Source organism: Pipistrellus kuhlii, unplaced genomic scaffold (assembly GCF_014108245.1).
Source record: "Pipistrellus kuhlii isolate mPipKuh1 unplaced genomic scaffold, mPipKuh1.p scaffold_m20_p_4, whole genome shotgun sequence".
Taxonomy (NCBI): domain Eukaryota; kingdom Metazoa; phylum Chordata; class Mammalia; order Chiroptera; family Vespertilionidae; genus Pipistrellus; species Pipistrellus kuhlii.
The window spans coordinates 56567056-56588714 of NW_023425540.1; the positions used below are offsets into that span (position 1 = coordinate 56567056).

At 36.2% G+C, this 21659-nt stretch overlaps 1 protein-coding gene across 15 annotated transcripts in view; it reads left to right on the top strand.

Annotated features, from left to right (window-relative positions):
• FER (FER tyrosine kinase) overlaps positions 1-21659 on the top strand; it is a 242510-nt gene that overhangs the window by 180797 nt on the left and 40054 nt on the right. The window contains exon 18 of one of the 15 annotated variants that reach the window (XM_045571832.1): positions 3519-4172. The exons of the other annotated variants lie outside the window; for them this stretch is intronic. Within the exon in view, the coding sequence (XP_045427788.1) occupies positions 3519-3612 (94 nt within the window). The 3' untranslated portion in view covers positions 3613-4172. Of the gene's footprint in view, positions 1-3518; positions 4173-21659 lie in introns of those variants that run through there. 15 annotated transcript variants of the gene reach the window in all.

The following is a 21659-nucleotide window of genomic DNA, read 5'->3' on the forward strand; positions in this document are numbered from 1 at the left end:
TGGTTGACTAAGCATTGATGACTAATTTTCTTGTTTCAACATTTGATTACAATTTTGCATATATATTAGACTGTACTTTTATTTTTAGCATCTAGATCAATTTTGCACCAATACAGAGAAGACTATTCAGTAGTTTAAATGTGTCAAAAATATGTACTAATCCTTCTCTAGTTCAGCCTATTTTTTCTTGTGCAGCTTAGATATTTGCATATGCAGGGTGATTATCATACAAAAGATATCCCAAGAACACCTTTCTAAAAATCATTTGTTCTGCTGCTTTATTCAGTGTTAAAATTTCCCATCACTAGTTTCATTCATTTTAATAGATTTTTCCCTAAAGTCACATGTATGTTCCAGGAATGAGAAAGGAAGCTTTCTCTTATATTAGAATCAATTAACATGTTGGCTTGAGTTAATGTACCAGAAAAGTGCCTTCTTAAGAAACAAAAAAGAAAGATTTGGGGTAAAGGGTCAGGGGACAGATAAGGATTTATTTACAGTTCCTGGTGGGAAAGATGCAGCATATGTGAGACATTGTTTAGGACTTTGGGGCAGCCCAGTCAACAGGTAGGAAGTCCTTAAGAGTGAGGAAAGGGAAAAAGGAACAAGGAGTAGTTAAAGTTTTTTCATGGTTTGGCTAGGCTAGCCCTGAACATGGATTGTCTGCCTTCTGCACACCACCTACTGGGGATTGAGCCCAAACATCATTCTAGAGTTATGGGAATAGAACCGTGAATGGGAATAGAACTGTGACCTCTTGATTCATAGGATGATGCTCAATACATTGAACCACACCAGCAGGGCTGCATGTATGTTTTTTAAAAAAAATGTTTATTTTTAGGTAGAGAGGAAGGGCTAGGGATAGAAAGATAGAAATATCAATGAGAAAGAAACATCATCGATTGGTTACCTCCTACTGGGTCATACCAGCCAGGCTACATTCATGTATTTTAAAATTTACAGTTTATTTTGCCTCTGGATTTTGAAAATAAGACAATATAAAAATTATTTCTAATTTATAATGGTAGTCATTTCTAGTATTGTTAATCTAGTGTGACAGAAAAATAACTCTAGAATGATGTTTAACTCATTTTCTTATCAAATACTTTCTTTAAAATCTTAGTGAGTTATATCAGCTTTGATAACTTGGCAGTCCCACAAATAATAATGACAACTGGAAAAAAAGAGAAAAATATTTTTCATTAAATTCAGAAATTTAAAATAAATTTATTTTTAAAAAAACAAAACACAATTTATAGAAAGAAACCTGTTTCCTTTGGAAAGTTTTCTGGGAAGAAAAGCGGGAGAGGAACTGATTTTGTCTTCTTGGGACTCTTGGCCAATAGAACTCACTGTAACATGAAATTATAACAATGAAATATGTGAACATGGAATACAGCGACTATGGTTTAACATTGGCAAAACATGAAAGAAATATTTTTTCATTTTTGCAGCACAAAGTAGACCTGACTTTTATAAAGGCATACTTTAAGTTTCTAGAAACTTAAAGAGCATAATATACTTAAAATGTTATGTTATACATCTAATGTTAAATTACGTAAAATGCAAGAGATAATGCAAGGGAAATAGTAGATGAAATAAGACATTAAAATAGAAAAACATGTAATCAGAGGCATAAGAATGGTTTTTCTAAGAGTATTGCCCTTACACTTTCTAAATGCATGTGGTCATGAAGGTTAATACTGGAGGATGTTCTTAGAAGTGAAAGCTTTGTGCACACATGGCCTACAGGCCATGTTTATAGACAGTGATGGGTGCTCATTTCCTTACCTGCAGCATTATTAGCCTCACTGTAAGAACTGGACTTACCATAGATAGGTTCAATTAGCTATGTCCTTTGTGACTTACCATGAATGCAAATGGTGAACGTGCCATACCCAGGACTAAATTTAATAGCACTAATTTATTTCTTTTAAAGTTTCTAATAGTTAATCAGTTATTTTTCATTTGTCACTTTTTTTTTTTTTTTGAAGTAGAGTGCTTTAAATCATCAGATCAATCTCAATATTTAAGACTTTAATACAATCTTATTTATGTCAATCAAATTGCTAAGGTAGAAACTACTTGATTTTAGTACTATTATAACAGACTAATCAATCAGTATTTCACAATATAGGTTTTTATAATGAGATTATACATGGGTATTGATTTCAATTTTCTGCTTTTTTAAATATGTAATTTTTCTTTATTGATTAAGGTATTACGTATGTATCCTTACTCCCCTCACTGCCCCCCCCTCATGCCCCCAGCCCCCTGGTATCTGTGTCTATGGTTAGGCTTATATGCATGCATACAAGTCCTTTGGTTGATCTCTCTCCCTTACCCCCACCCTCCTCTACCTTCCTTCTGAGGTTTGATGGCCTGATTGATGCTTCTCTGTCTCTGGATCTATTTTTGTTCATCAGTTTATGTTGTTCATTATATTTCATAAGTGAGAGAGATCATATGAGATTTACCATTCTCTGACTGGCTTATTTCACTTAGCATAATGCTCTCCAGCTCTATCCATTTTCTCAGCCTTTCTGTCTCTGATTTCCCTTTGCCTGTGTTTTCTGTTCTATATCTGATTATCTTCCAAAACAAATGCCTTGTTTATCGAACTACATTGTTAGCTATTTAATTGTTTCTCTCCTTTTATTTGTACCCTTTTCTCCTTTCCATTCTTCCTCCTTCTTGAGATGAACCAGTAGATATTTGTTATAACAATGAGTTTATTTTAACTCTTAACTTCTTATCATTATAGGAGATATTATGAAAGTAATAGTTTTATATTAATGTCTCAGGACCTAACATAGCTATTAAATGTTTGTTATGCTAATGAAGATCTTAATATTTTTTCTAACATTCTTTTATGAAAATTTTGAACACTTAAGACCAGGGAGACCAATTAGGCAAAATATTACAAAAGCCTAAACTATGGCAGAGATGGAAAAGAATTGTAAAATTAAAGACTATTTAGTAGATAGAATTAACATAATTTATCAAAGCCATTTCTTTGTTCCAAATTGAAAGTAGATGTTTTCCAAGTAATACTACCACATTTATTAGCCCACCTATGTAGTTGTAAGTGGAAAAGGACTTGGGCATAGCAAAAGAAGTGACATAGTAATAAATTATCTCTACATCCAGGAATTTTGTGAAATTCATTTGTAACGTGGTTTGCTTATTTTCAGGTTATTTAACCTAAAATTATGAAAACAATCTAAGTTGTTTTAGACATCTGAGGTGCCCGGCTAGCTCAGCGGTAGAGCATGAGACTCTTAAGTTGTTTTAGACAACTGCATAAATAAGCTTTATGTAAACCTACCAGATAGATTTTGCGGCTTTTTTGCCAGGATTAGAACTTTCAGTTTTAATGACTTCGTGGTTTGTGATATTTTTATTCTTACATTTTAGTTATATACTTTCTCTTTCAAAATTATAAAAATATACCTTGCATAAATGCACTGTAAATTCCTTCCTTTTCTTCCTCCTATCCTCCTCTTTCCTTTCTCAAGCTATGTTGGTCTCAGTTCAAGGCATACTCTGTTACTTCTGATTGAGAATTCTGAAACAAATAAGAAACTTTCTCCCAAAGGGTTTTGCATGTAAAAGAACACATAAGATATAGACATATGCAACCAGGATATAACATGGGACATATGACCTACAAAAGAAGCCAAATAGAGTACTTTCAGTTGGGGAGACACTACTTTGATGATCAGATGGATAAGCAAGAGTGTCAGGACCCCATGAGTTACCATATCTGTTATTCCTTGGCTACCTCAGTCTAATGGTACTGGTGTCCTGAAGAGGTCGCCACACATCCAGAAATACTTAACCTGCACCAGAGAGATGGAAACCTGTGAGAGATGATTTTTGCCAGTTTTTTTACTGACAGATGTTGACAAACAATGTAATTTTATTGATTCTAGACATCAGTTACATCTAGTTATAATAGACTTACTTTAGCTATATCCTTGTAAAAGCTTTGTCTACTCATACTGCTTCAGACTTTTCTCTTTTCCTTTTTTAAGGAGAATGCTCTGTCAGGTGATATAAAAAACTAAAAGGTTGGATGGATTACTTTATTTCCGTTTGCTAGTATAATTTGACAATGTGTTTCTTATAAAAAATGTTATTAAATGAATCACCCTTTTAATTGTAAAGCATAACTGATAAAATAAACCAAAGCTGCATCAAATTACTTATTTAAAAAGTTGCAATTTTGCCTTATTCTGAAGAACAAATGGACAGATACTTTCTGCTTGTGCTGATGTCCTTGATTGTGGGCTGCCACTGTATTTCAAGGTGGTTATTACTGATGCAGTCTGTCTCCATACACATAATGCATTCACATTGCATTTTGCCTCTGGATGTCACTCTTTCTAAGTCAAGACAAACACATAGTTTGAGTGAAGATAAATGGCATTTTGGGCATAATGCTATTTTCTACTACTTCTTGTATGAGTGAAAATTACTCAGCAGTTCAGAGTGAAAACTAAAGTGAAGTGAATAACAAAAAAGTGAATTTATATATGATCGTGCTTTTAAAAAATGTCGGAGAATAGAAGATGAATGGAATTTTTAGTTTTTTTATAAAAGAGCTAGCTACTTTCTGTCAGTATACATGTCAGAGCTTTTGGGGAGGAACCTGTGGTGAGACAATCTGTCCAGGCTTACAGGGTTCCATTTCATCTATCATATGAGATTTTGCCTTATTTTGAGAGAGTTGGTTGACAATACTGATTCTTCCTTAGTGTGTTAATTTTATTGTGCTAATAATGTTACAAATTCAGAAAGGTTCTCTTTCCTCCAGGTGAACATTCTAGAACAATAAAGGTCATCCACTAAATGTGGAGCCCATTTCTCTATGCATTCGATGAGATCATTGGATGAGATTTTGCAGGTACTGTCACTAACTAAACATAAGATTCATATGTATTTTCAGTCCTGTATGGCTACAGTTCCACAATTTCATGTAAAACAAGGAAATATCCAATTCATAAGTCATATGAGCATTATGGTGTACCAAAGTGGGGGAAAATGTACATCTACAATCTTATGAATTTTAAAATATTCAATAGTGGTAAACTATGTAAAATGAGGTTCTGAGGAGTAATATTTTCCGATGCCCAAATTGTTATTATAATTAGCTGTATATTATTATTAACTTCTCCCTCTGCAGTGAAATTTGATAATAATTCTGCCTCTCAGTTCCTTAGCAAGGGACTTTGCATAAAGTAGTAGTAACTGATAATGTGATGGCATTAATAAAAATAATTTATAAATGGTGAATTATACAAATAGGTAGTTATTATTTTCATTATGTAGTAACATACCTATAAGCTATTTTGTTGAAAGAAAAATAGAAAAATCAAAGTATTATGTACCCCTTGTGGAGTATATATTATCTTAATATACCCCAGTGTACCTGTCATAATTCTTATATCCATGAAAAACAACTTTGAGCAGTTTCTTTCTTCACTTAATAGCATTGCATTCACATTTGCTTTTCAAATTAAAAGCTGAGTGATCATTTCGTGGCATATTTAAAAATTTAAATGTAATTCTAATATTAGTGATTGATAGGGAGAAGAAAGTGAATTTACATTTTTGTCACTGTCTCTTTTAAGCCAAAGAATATGTTAACCTATTTACTGAACATCTCAGTCAATGTCTAGTTAACACTTGTGGGCTTCTGTTAGCAGTGACGGTGACCAGAAACATTTCAAAGGAACAGAACACCGGGTGCTTGGCAGTTTCCTTTACTTTTGTTATAATAATCAGTTTGAAAGCTTTGAGAAACAGAATGCTGTGAGAAATTATTGGCAGTAAATTCCCATTCAGTGGCTCGTGCTAAGACTGGTGGTTCAGAAAGAGTATGAATACTTTGTGAACTTAGTGAAATGGAAGAAGTTTTTCATTAGATGCCTATGTAAATTCCTAATGATCATTTTATATTCCTTCCTCTCTTCCTCTGTATTAAGAAAGGCATCAGTTGGTGTTAGCTAAATTAGACTTTGCTTTACTCTTTCTTAGAAGAAAGACTTTTGTTAGTGGTTTTCTTTGCTAGCTTCCCTAATGGGCAGTAGCCTTAAACTGAAATTTCACAACTGTAACTCTGAGCCAATTGCTTAACCTCTTGTGGAAGAAAAACATTTAATAAGAATATGTAAGCTTAGAAATATGAGTTATCCTTCTAAAACAGTGATCGACAAACTCTTTAGTCAACAGAGCCAAATATCAACAGTATAATGGTTGAAATTTCTTTTGAGAGCCAAATTTTTAAAACTTAAACTTCTTTTAATACCACTTCTTCAAAATAGACTCACCCAGGCCAAAAACCAACTTCTGCGTATGGGTCACGAAGTTTCAATCGCACTGTATGTGGGCGCCCACACATGGTATTTTGTGGAAGAGCCACACTCAAGGGGCCAAAGAGCCGCTTGTAGCTCATGAGCCAGTTTGCCAACCACTGTTCTAAGACATAGTTGACCACTAATTAGTAGGGAAAGTCTCCAGAGCTTACTGTTTTCAAGATCCTAACATCCCAGGAGATATTTAGAATTGTTGTCTATATTTTTGTCTTTTGTATATTAGATCCCTTTGCATAAAATAGGGGATTCAGATGATTTTGAAACATTATTTGGATAATTATATAACCATAAAGTAATAATCATTGTATATTTTGTGATTTAAACGTAAGTTTATGTAATTGATTTTAATAAGTTTACTAAGTTTTTCTTAGAGGTACATCATATTCAAAGACTATAAAAACATCTGCATTCCATTTCACTATCATCTCCTACTGCTGTCAAATATTTAAATATATATAATTCAGTTCAACCTTCCTCCCTCTGCAAACTGATACATAGCATAGCCTGTAAAATTCATATGATAATACTTACAGAATTTTGATGAAGGTTGTGCTTAATACAGTCCCTGGAATATTTTAATCACTCCATAAATTTAAGGTAATATTACTAATAGTAGTATTTTTTCTGAAATGCTTAAAAAAAAAAAAAGTGTGGACAAGAAAAACTGGATTATTTTTTTATCTCTTCATATGCTTCTAAAAACCTGATATTCCCAAGTGTTTTATGTTATATGTCATCTCATGGAAGGCTTTGTTACTTGAGAGATAGGAATCAGACTAACAGCATCCACACCTTGTCCTAATATCCTTGTTCCCAAATTGGAAATTCATCATAGACATCTCCTGACTCCTGCAGGATTCCTTGTTCCTCACATGTGTCAAACACAAGGACGCGGGCCAAATCCTTCCCGCCGGGCCTTGCAATGTGGCCCGCACCGCGCTGTCATCACTGCACTCCGCTGCGTTTCCATCACAATGACAGTTTATGACTGTTCAGTAAACCATTCGGCCCGCGATTTAGGCTGGATTTTAGATTTTGGCCCCTTCTCTGATTGAGTTCGACACCCCTACGTCTGACTTGTCAGAAAGGATGAACCGGTGAGGACCCAGACTTCTCCATCTGGGGATGGCTCATTCATTTCTCAGTGCTCAGAGCCTCCTATCTACCGGCTGTTTTTCCTTTTCTGATGCAGCCAGTAATTGGCTCCATTCCAGAAACCATACTTCAGTCTGAGAGGCTCCCTGACCTTTATTGAATTCTCTATGAATAACTGCAGTTATGTGCTTGGAAATAATTGCAGTTGTTACCTTTAAAACACAGGAAAAATACCTCTTAGCATTCACAGTGTAGTCTAGGGCAGCTACTTAAGGCCAAAGGGCACTCCCTTTCCCCTCCCTTGAAATCAGTCATTCAGTCCTCTGAGCCTGATTGATGTGCACCTGGCATGGTGGAGAGGACTGTCAGCTTACTCTGTCTGGAAGCTGTTTAGCCTCCTGTTGGAAGGCCGAGCGACAGGAGCAACCTTCCCTTGCTTTTATCCTCTACTTGTCCACCTTGTCCATCATATATGGAGCCATCACACAGAAGGTGCTTGGAAAAGAGTTTGATATCTTGATTTAAGGGCTGTGCCCATCAAACTCCAAGCAGGATACCAGAAAAAATTTGTAAGTCAAATTAATGGATAGTTTTCATTTTCAGTAAAGAGACAGGTTGATGAATAAGAATTTATTGCAGCCAATGTGGTGTTTGTTATGAGCAAGAAATAATCTATATTTGTTTTCTGATATGCTCATATCTAATAATTTTATTTTTAGTTGAGCCTATTAGCATCATGCATTCTGCCCATTATAATAACCAGAAGTGAAAATTAAAACAGCTTTGTTGTCAAACCCATTCAGCTCCTGGTTTTGCTACTTGTATGGCATCTTTAAATCTCATCTATTCATTACCATCTCATAAAGCCCTTGCAAAAATTACATGAGATAAATGTGACTGAAGTGCTTAGCCAAAGTAAATATATATGCAATAATCGATTGCTATCATTACTAGCATTAACAATATTATTAAGTTTTCTTTGAAGAATTAACCAAACATGATGCTATCAAATCAACATTGGAAATCAAATGCTACTGTCCTCAGAAACTTTAAGATTTACCAAAAATCTGAAAGTGAAATAGACAACAGGTATGAAGTCCACTGCCTCATTTGGAATTTGGACTTTGACTTCTCAATCTTTCCCCATAGGAAAGAAACAACAAGCTAAGGAAATTCCTGAAAGAGGTAGAACTAGAAAAATATGCAGATAAATGGCTACCTCAGGGAGGCATTTATTTATTCATTCATTTAGTCTATTTAGTGTTTTGTGCTAGGCACTATTCTAGGAGCTTGGGGTGTGTTAGTGAATGAAAAAAACAAATGCCTGCCTTATAGTTTTTCCAGTGAAACTCATATTTTTAGTCTGAATCATCACCCTGTTGTCCATGTCTATGAGTTCTCTTTTTTTTTTCTTTTTTGCTAAATCACCCTCTACCTACCCGACATCCTCCCCTTACTCCCAACAATCGTTGCTGTGAAGCAAAAATGGAAGAGTCTGCTAGAAACAGGTGGAGCCAGGGAAAGGAATTCAGACATAGAGAATTACCATTTATTTCTAAGTAAATGACTCACCATACACCCTACTGAAAAAGGCACATGATGAGTTACTTTCCTAATTATCCAGGACTCTTCACTCCAAGTTTGACTTATTCCCATTTCTTTGTACGTTGGCCTAATTCCTTACCCTTAGCCTCACTGTCTCGTTGACTTTGGCTGTCAGCTTGCTGTTTATGGTGATTTATCCCACTGCAAGGTGGGTTCTGACATACAACCTCAAAGTGGAAACTCTATGTAAAGCTCTCCGATACACAGCCTTGCTTCTGTGTGGCCTGAGCCACCCCAGGGTCATCTTATATAAGATTGGATAGGGGATAACTTCAAGCATAGGATGAAAAGAAGTTAAAGTACATATAGAAAAAGAGTACTTCTAATTGGGTATTTTCTGGTTCTATGTTTTGGGAATGTCTCTAAGTGTGAGTAGCACATACACAATAATTTGGGAATGTTTCTTACAGTTATTCTCCAGGCCATACTCTTTTGAAAGGCAATCTTTAGAATAATGATAGCAATTACATTTATTTAGCTAGTTATAGCTTACCAATTACTTTTCTAAACAGATTCTCATTTGATCCTCATCGTAGCCAAGGGACGTATTATAATTATCACCACTTTATAGGTGATAGAACAGAGGTTTATTAAAGATACATGTGTTTCCAGAGCTTCCGTCCCAGCTACCTACCTTCAGATCTGTCTCCCACTACAATGCAAAATCTGCCCATATTTATATATTTAATAAATCAAAATAGTATTTTGTTAATAATTGGATAATACAGGAAACATGTGTCTCTAGTCCAAGCTTTAACTTCCCACATTTGTATAATATAAATGAAGTAACTTCTCAGCTCTGTGATGATTACTAAAGTGATCTATCGTATTTCTATGTTTATAACAGTAACCTTGATAATGTTGTCATGAAGCAAAGAAGCCTCATAGTAATGTAACATGCGCATAATACAGGCTATCCAACTTGGCTGTATAATCTAACGTTGTGACTAACTTTTCCAAAGTCTCTCAGTTTCTTTGAGCGGAAATATTTTAAATTGCCTTATTTATACAGTGGCTTCTTTAAACTGATTGGCTGGTCTGTTCAGTTGGCACTTACGGGCTCTGTGAGGGAAGGGGGAGATGCAGAAGGAAGCCTCCAGCATAGAGCGAGTCCTGAGGGGCTTCAGGGCTTTCCTCGTGGCTTCCCTGAGAAGAGGGTGCAGCAGAGGCTGCTCTAACCTTTCCCCCAGACACTGCGCCAGTCAGAGCGCCCAGCGGTCACCTAGGGGTCAGATGATTCGGGGAGGTACAGATGAGCCTCAGGTCTTTTCTTTAATAGTGTCCATCAAAATCTCTCTTTCCCACAGGCTCTTGCTGCCGACCCTACAGAAGATTCCCACCCCCACCCCTCACCCATAAAGGGGCATGGCCCCTGTCTTAGCTTCTCATTCTTCATGACTTAAAGGAAAAATGCTGAAGGATAGGGAAATTGTTCCTATTGGACATTACCAAATAAGCAAGGAAATAGTTTGACTCACTTTATTTTCAGATGCTAGGCATGGTTTTTATTTCGCTTTTTCCTCAGTAAGATTTAGAGATTTTTCTGGTTACATTAGTATAAAAGCTGTAGTAAGGTAAGTAATTATATACCTTGTCATGAAAGCAGCCCTCCCCAATCCCCATCCCCCAGTTTTCTTCGGGTTATGATGTGTTGATATTGGAGCACACGTTTTGCTGACATCTTCTTAAGCTTAGTGTCTTGATGAATTGACCAGTTATATGATTGATTGAAAACTCAGTTTTACAATGGCTGAAGTAAGCATAGGTTAGGAAGATGGGCAGCCAATTAGCTGACAAGGTCTACACAGTGCTAGATGGATTGCAGTAAAAAAATTGAGTTAAAGAGAGGACACTACTATCTATTACCAGCTGACTGGAAAGTATATTATTGAATCATATCAGAAATAAAGGCCAAGCGTTTTTCTTTGACTCCTTTAAAGAGCTCAAATTGCAAATACCTTTACTGCTTAATAAGCAAAACAGTGCTACCTTATATAATATGAAATATTACTGTAGACAATGAAAGCACTTAGTTTTTTGCTGCTAGTGGCTTAGGCCTATTTTTATTCTGTGCACACAAAAAAACATTCATATTACATAAAAAAAACTGCACTATTTTAGTTGCTCTTAATAGTGATCCATATAAAACTTTAAATGGGAATGAATGGGTTAAAGTAGAACAGTATTTCATCTATACGGAAATAAAATCACATTTTCATTATATTGGATAACTACACATTTACAAATAACTAGTACAGAAACTTATGCTTTCTGAAATGACATTAAAAACATCTTAAACTGAGCAACTTAGCGCACCATTAGTCATAAGGTCAGTCCATTTCATGATCAATTGGACAAATTTTTTAATTTATTGGGGTAGTATTGATTAATAAGATTGTATAAATTTCAGGTATAAACTTATAAAACTTATAAATTTTTATTATATCATCTGTATATTCCATGGTGTACTCACCACCCAAAGTCTAGTCTCCATTCATCACCAAATATTTGACCCCCATTACCATCTTCATCCTCCACTCACCCCTTACCTCTGGTAACCATCCTTAATGATATCTGTGCCTACAAGTTTATTTTGTTTGTACATTTGTTGCTTTTTGTTTTATATCCCACATATGAATTAGCTTATATGAGTCTTGTCCTTTTCATGGTCAGGGTGCTTACAGGAGGCAACCAATCAATGTTTCTCTGTCACATCCATGTTTCTCTATCTCTCTCCCTCTCCCTTCTTCTCCCTCTAAAGGTCAATAAAAACATATTTTTTACAAAATTGTCATCACAAAACTATTGATGGTTTTCTGAGAGAACAAGAAACAAAACATTTTTGAATATTAGAACCTGTTGAAATGATTTCAGTATTTGATGCTGCTGTCTCTTATTTTAATTCTTGGATTTATCATGCTTTTTTCTTTGCCCAGCCGGTATGGCTCAGTGGTGAGTGTCGATGTATGAGCCAGGAGGTCATGCATGGTTCAATTCCCAGCCAGGGCACATGCAGCAGACCTCTCCGCCACTAACCCATATATGTTTTAGATCTGCGCTCAATGTACACTTCATTTTGGCTTCTTATGTGAAATCTAGTGTTTTGTCTAAAAATGTGAGATAGCCCTAACCGGTTTGGCTCAGTGGATATAGCGTCGGTCCCAGGTTTGATTCCGGTCAAGGGCATGTACCTTGGCTGCGGGCACATCCCTAGTGGGGGTTGTGCAGGAGGCAGCTGACTGATGTTTCTCATCTGATGTTTCTAACTCACTGTCCCTCCCTCTTCTTCTCTATAAAAAATCAATAAAATATGTTAAAAAAAAAAAAAAAATGTGAGATATATAAAGTTTCACAATTTCAGACTATATCCTAGTAGCAGATACTAAGGGAACCTAAAAATTTTACCTCTTCAATGTCAGGAAGATTGACAGTCAGGCAGTGAAAAATGCATCTTTGTTTTTGTGGGGTTTTTTGTTTTTTGTTTTTTTTGTCCTGTCACTAAAAATGAGATGTGATTACTTTCTGACAAAAGCAGCAACCTTGCATCAATGCTGGCCACTCTAATTTAGGCAGAAGCCTATCTATGTTGACCGACCTGGTCCCGTTTCATTAAGGAGGAGTTCAGGGTCAATGAAAAGTGTTAGCAGCTCTGTCATCCCATTAAGTAAGGGGGCGGTCTGAGTCAGCACGTGGAGCAGGCGTGGGAGCATTAGGAAGAGTTATATCGGGGATCAAGATACAGCGCTGCTGGAGCCAAATCCACTGCGGTGCACAAAGAAAAGAGCTTGTTGTATGCAATAAAGAGCTTGACTGTAGACACATAAATTCAGTTGTCTTCTTGCCAGCCTAGAAGATAGATTGTCTCATCAGTCTTGTGAGTATTGACCTAAAGAAAGGACAGGCAAAAACATTTGGGGGAAAACGGAGACCTAACTTGGGTCCAGTGTGAATAAATTTTCTTTAACTTGACCTATTTTTCATCTCAGATCTTTCTACCATCCTATCAGCAACTCACACATCAGTTTCAACAGTCTCCTGCTCTGCTCAAATACCACCTCCTTAGCAGCCTTCTCTGTCAATCCCAGAAAAATAGTTCCCATCCTACCTCCCTTATACTCTTTCCCCAACCTGCTCAGCTTTTCCTAGCAGCATGTCCAACTGTCAGCAGTTGTATTGCTTCTATACTTGTTTGTTGCTTGTGTGTCCAACTAATTTGTAAGTTCCCGGGGAAAGGAATGTATTCTATTTATTGCAGTGTGTCAATAAATAGTTGTTAAATTAATTGTCAAAGCCTCCTCACCATGAAAACATGAGTTAGAAGAGTACATTTTTCCTGGTAAGGCCTTCACATAGCTGAGACGGAATCTCTTCTTCCCTGCTCTTTTTCCTACTTTTCTTCCTACCATTGGTAATCATTTTGTGTTTTTGTTGTTGTTTTAAATATATTTTTATTGATTTCAGACAGGGAGAGAGAGATAGAAATATCAATGATGAGAGAGAATCATTGATTGGCTGCCTCCTGCTCGGGGATTGAGCCTGCAGCCCAGGCACGTGCCCTTGATTAGAATCGAACCCAGGACCCTTCAGTCTGCAGGCCAGTGCTCTATTCACTGAGCCAAACCTGCTAGGGCACTAATCATTGTTTTTATAGAAGTAAATTTAAAATATGGATAATTTTATATATTGAACCTCTAAGTAGTTTCTTGCATCACAAGGATGTGTATAGTAGCCAGTAGAAGTCAGAAAACATCCCTCTGGCCCTGGTGGTGCCTCTGGCTAGCAAGGACCCGGCTTTCCCTGAGATCCTAGTCTCCTCATGCAAAAGGAGAAGCTCAGGGGGGATCCTATGAGTCCTTCCACTCCATAGCATTGTTGTGATCTGCATCTAGGTAGTCTTTTCTCACCCAACTCCTATCCCTAAAAGTGAGACTACCTGAAATATGGAAATTGTTTGTGGGTTTTGTTAAGGGTTTTGTTTAGTTTGGTTTGATTTTCCTGCTGAGGTAACCAGAACATGAGCGCCCTTTGAGGACTTTGGCAATTCCCTTCATTTTTAGTCAGGAAGGACAGAGAGGTGCCACCACATGTTGTTTGGACACACCTAGTGTTTCTCTCAAGAGCGTAGGCATCTGTAGAGTGAGAAAGGAGGCGTAAGAAATGTGAATACACAATATCTTTTGTGTTCTTATGAATTCCAAATTAAGAAAATTGGAGAATGTGAGAACAAATGAAGGATTTAATTTGTAGCAGTTTCTCTTAATTCTCCTACGAATAATCTTCAAGTTGAGAAGAGAGACGGTAAGTGCTGCTGCTTTTATCCATCCAACCTCCTTTTCCTGTTGTTGTTTTGTTGTTTCCCAGGGAGCTCAAAAAAAATCTAACCAGAATTGTTTCCTTTCTTTATTTTCTTGATTAAAAACCCAACCACGTTTGTTTTGTTCTGCTTCTTTAAAACACGAGCACCCGTTTGTGCTAACAATGTGTGGCAAACTCGGCTATAGAAAGCTTTCTCTAACAATATTACATTCTCTTCTTCATTGTCAACGTCCTAACCGCTCCAGTGTTGTTGCATAAAGTCACTGACTATTCAGTGTGTCCAAGAGATCAAGGTGACCCTCAGCAGGCCTAGCTCAGCCACAACAGGGGAAAGAGTCTCTCTCCCAGAAGGAAGTGCTCTCTGAAATCTCCAAGTGTAAAAATAGCAACAACAACAACAACAAAAAACAACCACCAAAAACATTTCTTTGCAGAGCTTTCACTACAATGACTTGAAGGAAATAGGACGTTTAAAGAAATTTTTTCATATCATTTTATGAGGTTAAATTTACCTTCAAATGACCTGCTTCAGTACTTTGTGTTTGCATGACAAATGCTTTTTTGCCTACTTGTAAAGAATGTTCTCCACTCCTCACTCCCCCACCCGCCCCTGCATGAATCACTCCTCTGTGCTTTGCATTACTTGGCATCAACCAGTGTCTTAACACAGAGGCAGATGTGTGTGTGTGTGTGTGTGTGTGTGTGTGTGTGTGTGTGCGCGCGCGCGTGTGTGTGTGTGTGTGTGTGTGTGTGGGGGGGGGGGGAAGGCAATGTGGAATCCTGATTGCTAGCAGCATTCAACATTCAAAAGTGAAGAAAAAAAGTTTTCCAGAGGCTCTTTATTCAAGTGCAGTAGAACATTCTTCCGAGATTATTTAGGGTTTACATTTGTGGAAGAGAGGCTGGATACAGAGAGAATGTTATTATTGGCACCTTACTGTCACAATGAAGTTGCATTTCTCAGGAAATGCTTGCTATTGTGTTTATTATCGTGTTCCCTATTTTCTGCCTGCTTTTTGAAAGCCTTGGGTCTGAAGGGCTGATATGGCAGCTATTTGGCTACCTAGAAAAAGATGTTACAATTCATAAATATTATGTTATATTAAAAAATAATGGTCTTTCAGAACTTTGTATAAGTAACAGAGAGGTAGGGAAATTTAGGTAATTTACATATTGGTATTTAGTTTTTAAGATATGTACAGATGACACACCAGGCAAGCAAGCAGTAAAGAACTGTGATATAAAGATTCCTCAATGAAATTAAGAGAATTTTAAAAAACATGTTTATATTTTTATTATCCAAATTTAAGTAACAGGAGGAAGATTGACATAATGACAGGTATTTGCAGCAAAAATATCTTCAGTTTTCAGCACTTTTCTAGTACTTTTCGGTTATTTTTTAGCCATGAAGTAGAGCTTTCCCATGTCAGGAACACAAGTGAAAAACCAGTGATCTAAATAAAACTGGCAGTAGAGAAATTAAATATATTCTAAGGTTACTGATTTGAGCAGTATTATTGACTACTAATATATTCATAGTTATCTGTTTATTCCATTTCTGCTTTATCATCATTGTTTTATCTGACTTATTCTTACATTTCTACATGCTGTGACATTTCCTTGTATGTTGGAGTTTTTAACTTATGGTTTTGTGACACATCAATATTCAACATGTATGGAGTGCTTATGATTATAATACATTATATTGATCATAGACTCATGTGTGCTTCACCGAAGATGCCTATTTTAAAGTCTTCCACTGCAGTTTAGTCATTGTTGTTCATGATAATCCTAGTCCTGGAGGACAGTAAGAGGCTCTTTTCAATCTGTTTAGGAATAAAAGAAAACATATGCTACATTTGGAAATCTTTTTATTAAAAGTGGTTAAAACTATTTAAAGGTTTTGCTCAAAGGTTTATTAATCCTTAGTTATTTGGACATTCTCCTATGTAAAATACCTAAATCCAGTTTGAATGAGGCTTTGTTGTGTGTGCACATATTCTCACAAAGCAAGGGTGTCACCTGCAACATGCTTTGATGATTGGAATCAGAAGTACCAAGTTGGCAACAAATGTTCAAGATAGTCTGAGAGATGCTGAAGATTAGAAACATTACAAAATAGTTACTCTGCTGACTTTCAGTTGTTCTCCTATATTTAAAAAGAAATACAGAATTGGGCTATAAAAATTGTGACATCTTCTCGCTATCCAGTCTTATAAGAATGTCTTTGTGACCATCTATGTAACCTCAGTTTGAGATCATGAGAAAAGTCAAAGTAGAGACCTTCCCCTGATCTCCCTGATCACCATGGCCCCAAAGAGTTTTGCAAGGGGGATGGGAAGAAAGAGATGGAAGAAATTCCTGGGCGCCCACCTTTCTGAGTGCCTACAGTCCTATCCCTGAGATAGGATCTTATCTGTCTCCCCAGCAGACATTTGTGACCCTGCTTTAGAATAGAAAACACCACCATCAATTAACGAGGAGGTAGGAAACCAGCAAACAAATCCATGGAATAGCCTGGAAGTGTGATAGCTGGCTCTTAAGAGAGGCACTGGAACAGTAAAATATTCCTTTCCAGGTCACAAAAGGCAATATATCTCTGTAGTGGTAGTTGTGTTGGCTGTTGTTGTCGTTATCCCTGTCATTAGTATTCTCCTGGCGTATAAGTTTACTGAGAAGTTACTGAAAATGAAGTTTGATGTGTCTTTGCTATATTACTGTTATTGGAACAATCTGTAACTTATTTTTGACAGTTAAATGTTGGACCTTGAAGTTGAGCTCTTTGCAGACTTTGCAGACTTCACTCTGAGTCATCCTCACAGAATTAACTCTGAGTCATCCTAACAGAATACATTATGATTTAATTATAACTCAATGATTTCAAGGTGATCAAAATGTCATGTTATAAAAATGTTATTATATTGAAAATAAGTGATGGGCTCTATAAAATAAAATTATAGACAAGTATTTGGAAGAACTTATATCTTCCACTAGTTCTTTTTCCCTTTGAAAGTAGAAAAATAGTCTAAAATGGCCCTGCTGAACAGAAAATTGCTGTAATTCACTGAATGATGCTTTCCTGCTGTTATACTTTTTTTTTTTTTTTTTTTTTTTTTTTTTTTTTTTTTTTTTTTTTTTTTATAGAGGCTGCAGTGTTTTGTGATTTTTTTAAAGGAAGAACATTTTTATATTTGTTTTCTCCATGTTTTCTTATTAGGGATAATACTTTTTCCACAAACCACTGTGAGCCACAAGAACTAGAATCATATCTTAAATTAAGTCAAGTTGAATTGATGGCAAGACTATATATTCAAATTAAAAATTAGGTTTTCTGTTTTACCTACAATATACTGAATTATCACTCCGAAGACCATATCAAGGAATTTGCTTAATAAGAAAATTTAAAGGTTACTAAATTTGCAGAAGATGCAACCATACACTTTCTCACAGTAAAAGATGAGTAAAATAGGCAATGTCAGAAAATGTGTCCAGGGTGGGTAATTTGTTGGACATATTTTCTTCCATTGCTAAGTTAGGGCATTGGCTGGAGCCAAAATTACTGGAGAGTTTGACCCCGAAGACATTCCTCCAGCAAAGATACTTTTAGAAACAGATTGTCGCCATTACTTTGAAAACTGCTCTCTTCTGGAAGATCAGTCATGATGGCTGTGATCAAGCGTAATCTGACATCAGCTCAAAACCTGTTTCAGGTTTCTGATGTTTTAGAGACAGTCTAGTGAACATGTTTATGGCCATCTAAAAGGGTTTTTCAATTCCCGTCCCATAATTAATTGGCAAAATCAGAAAGCAAATGACTACACTATGTTTAGCTCCTTTAAAATGCATCTTTACATAGTTATGCTTTCACAGCGCCTCCTGCTCTTAGGGAGGGTCCAAGCAAGACCTGTCTGAGTGCACCATTGCTGACCCCTTTGGGGCAACAATAGTTGAAGCTAATCAAGAACTTTAATTCCAAGAGGTATAATAGATGCCACTTCCACATGAGTGTAGTTCCAAGAAAATGTTGCATGTACAGGTGTCTCTGCACATCACATGAAGAAACAGGTGTGTGTAACCCATATTTCTCATTCTGCCTTAGCTGCACCAAATGTGCAGTTATGGCCTGAAAAATCTTTTACATCATCGGCCCAAAAAATCTTTTACATTATCTGCTCCTTCCATTTAAGAAGGTCTAGCTTGTTTTAAATCCCAAATCTGTGTTTTAACCTACCACACAGCATTACCAACCTAATAATAGTGAGTTTGTGCCCTACACTAGGAGGGAGAGCATGAGAACAATGCTGCAGTCGACTTGCCCACACACAGAGGGCGCCCTTCTTAATGTTCACAAAGGCACTGTAGGCTAGAGGTGCTGCCAGTACCATAAAGTCATTAGAATTAGGCAGGGTATAAATCACTAATAAATGTAAATATCAGGTTTAGGACTCTGCATCCCTCTAAAAAAAAGGATTAAATTATGGTTGCTGTCTGAGGAAGGTCAATACATCTCTGATTTGTGTGTGTATAAAATATTAAGTAATAATTTAGATGCATATTGAATTCCAAGCACTTATAGGATAATTTTAACATGAAATTGTTTTTATATGTATGCCTATATTGTATTCATGACTACATTTTCTATTTAGTTATTATATTTAGGAAAGCAAAACCTTAGAATAGACTTTTAGAAATATCCAAAGAAGGAAGTATACTTACCTGCCTTATCACCGCTTTAATAAAATTTGCATTGTAAATTAAACCATTGAAAATGGAGATTTCATGTTGTAGTATTGAACTTTAAGACTATTTATATTGTCTTTTAAAAACATCTTAAGATTATTAAAAAGAGGAAGTAACAAAAATACAGGAAGAAGGTACCATACATAGCTTTAACTGCTATGTATAAACCAAATTCAAGTAATACATCCTATAGAATTAGGAGAACTGGTTAACTAGTCAGAGAGTCAAAAATGAAGTTGAACATGAAGCCTTTTTATGAATAACCTGTTAACTGGGGAGTTCCCCTTTTAATGACACAACCTGTAAGGGGCGCGTACTCTTTCACTAGGACGTGTCAGTGCGTAACGCCCTGAGGACATAATTTCATATTATTATTCTTTTTTATTTATACTTAAGGTAAATGAAATATATATTTTTTGTTTATTAATATATAAAGCACAAAGGAAAATACAAAATTACAAACAAATAGAAAAAGAATACCAACAAAAAAATGGAAACATCGAATTAAAAAATTATAAATTTTACAAACAATTATAAAGATTACAAAAAATATATACCGTTTCTCTCAGGGCACAACATATATTTCAAGGACATATTCATACATTATACCCGTTCCCCATATTGTTTACATTTGACGTATTTATAGGTCCCACTCGGTGAACAGGATAATGAAGTAAATAAAAATCCATTAGTTGGTACTATTTCCTGAATGAACTGTTCACCCAGAATTTGTATTTTTTTAAAAATCAATTCAGACATCCATTTGCCTTTTCATTGAAAAGCAGAATTATAATATGATGAACCAGCTGAAACCAGTTTGGCTCAGTGGTAGAGCGTCGGTCTGCGGACTGAAAGGTCCCAGGTTCGATTCCAGTCAAGGGCATGTACATTGGTTGCGGGCACATCCCTGGTGGGGCGTGTGCAAGAGACAGCTGGTCGATGTTTCTCATCGACGTTTCTAGCTCTCTCTCTCCCTTCCTCTCTGTAAAAAATCAATAAAATATATTTTTTTAAAAATATATGATGAACCAAATTACCTATCCATTGATTCTGCTACACTTTCTGGATGTATAGAGGTGGGCAAAAAGTGTGTTTTCAGTTGTAATACAAATAAATCATACAAGAATAATTAATACAAGATTAATACAAGAATAAACTTTTACATACTCACACCTGTAAACCTACTTTTGCCTATCCCTCTATATACACAGGGAGCTATTCCAACTGAAAGGATTTGAGGTGATATTTTTTTCTTTGTAGGTTTGTGGGGTTTTTTTTTTTTTTTTTGTAATTATAAGTATTTATTCTTTCTTCATTTTTTATTAAGATATTATATGTGTACATATCTTACCATTGCTCTCCCACCCCTCCCATACATGCCCTCCCTTCCCAGAGTTTTGCATCCATTGGTTATGCTTATATGCATGCATACAAGTCCTTCGGTTGATCTCCTATCTCCCCCATATCTCCCCACCCTCCCTGCTGTAATTTGACAGTCTGTTTGTTGCTTTACTGTCTCTGTATCTATTTATTTGTTCATCAGTTTATAATGTTCTTTATTATCCATAAATGAGATCACGTGGTGTTTTTCTTTCATTGACTGGCTTATTTCATTCAGCATAATGTTCTCCAATTCCATTCAGGTTGCTGCAAATGATAAGAATTCCTTTTTTATGGCAGCATAGTATTCCATTGTGTAGATGTATCATAGTTTTTGGATCCAATCATCTGCTGATGGGCACCTTGGCTGTTTCCAAATTCTGGCTATTGTAAATTGTGCTGCTATGAACATAGGGGTGCATATATCCTTTTTGATTGGTGTTTCTAGTTTCTTGGGATATATTCCTAGGAGTGGGATTACTGGATCAAATGGGAGTTCCATTTTCAGATTTTTGAGGAAACTCCATACTGTTCTCCACAGTGGTTGCACCAGTCTGCATTTCCACCAGCAGTGCACAAGGGTTCCTTTTTCTCCGCAACCCCGCCAACACTTGTCATTATTGATTTGTTGATGATAGCCATTCTGACAGGTGTGAGATGGTACCGCATTGTCGTTTTGATTTGCATCTCTCAGATAATTAGTGACTTTGAGCCTGTTTTCATGTGCCTCTTGGCCTTGCTTCTGTCTTCTTTTGAAAATATTCTATTTAGGTCCATTGCCTATTTTTCAATTGGATAATTTATCTTCCTTTTATTGTAAGCTGTCTGTAGATGTTGGAGATTAAACCTTTATCAGTGATAACATTTGCAAATATGTTCTACCATACAGTGGGATTTCTTGTTGTTTTGTTGATGGTTTCTTTTGCTGTAAGAAAGCTTTTTATTTTGATGTAGTCCCATTTGTTTATTTTCTCTTTAGCTTCCATTGCCCTGGGGGCAATATCAGTGAAGAGGTTCTTTTGGCATATGTCAGATTTTGCTGCCTGTGAATGCCTCTAGTATTTTTATGGTTTCCCGTCTGATGTTTAATTCCTGTATCCATTTTGAGTTTATTTTTGTGTATGGTGTAAGTTGGTAATCTAG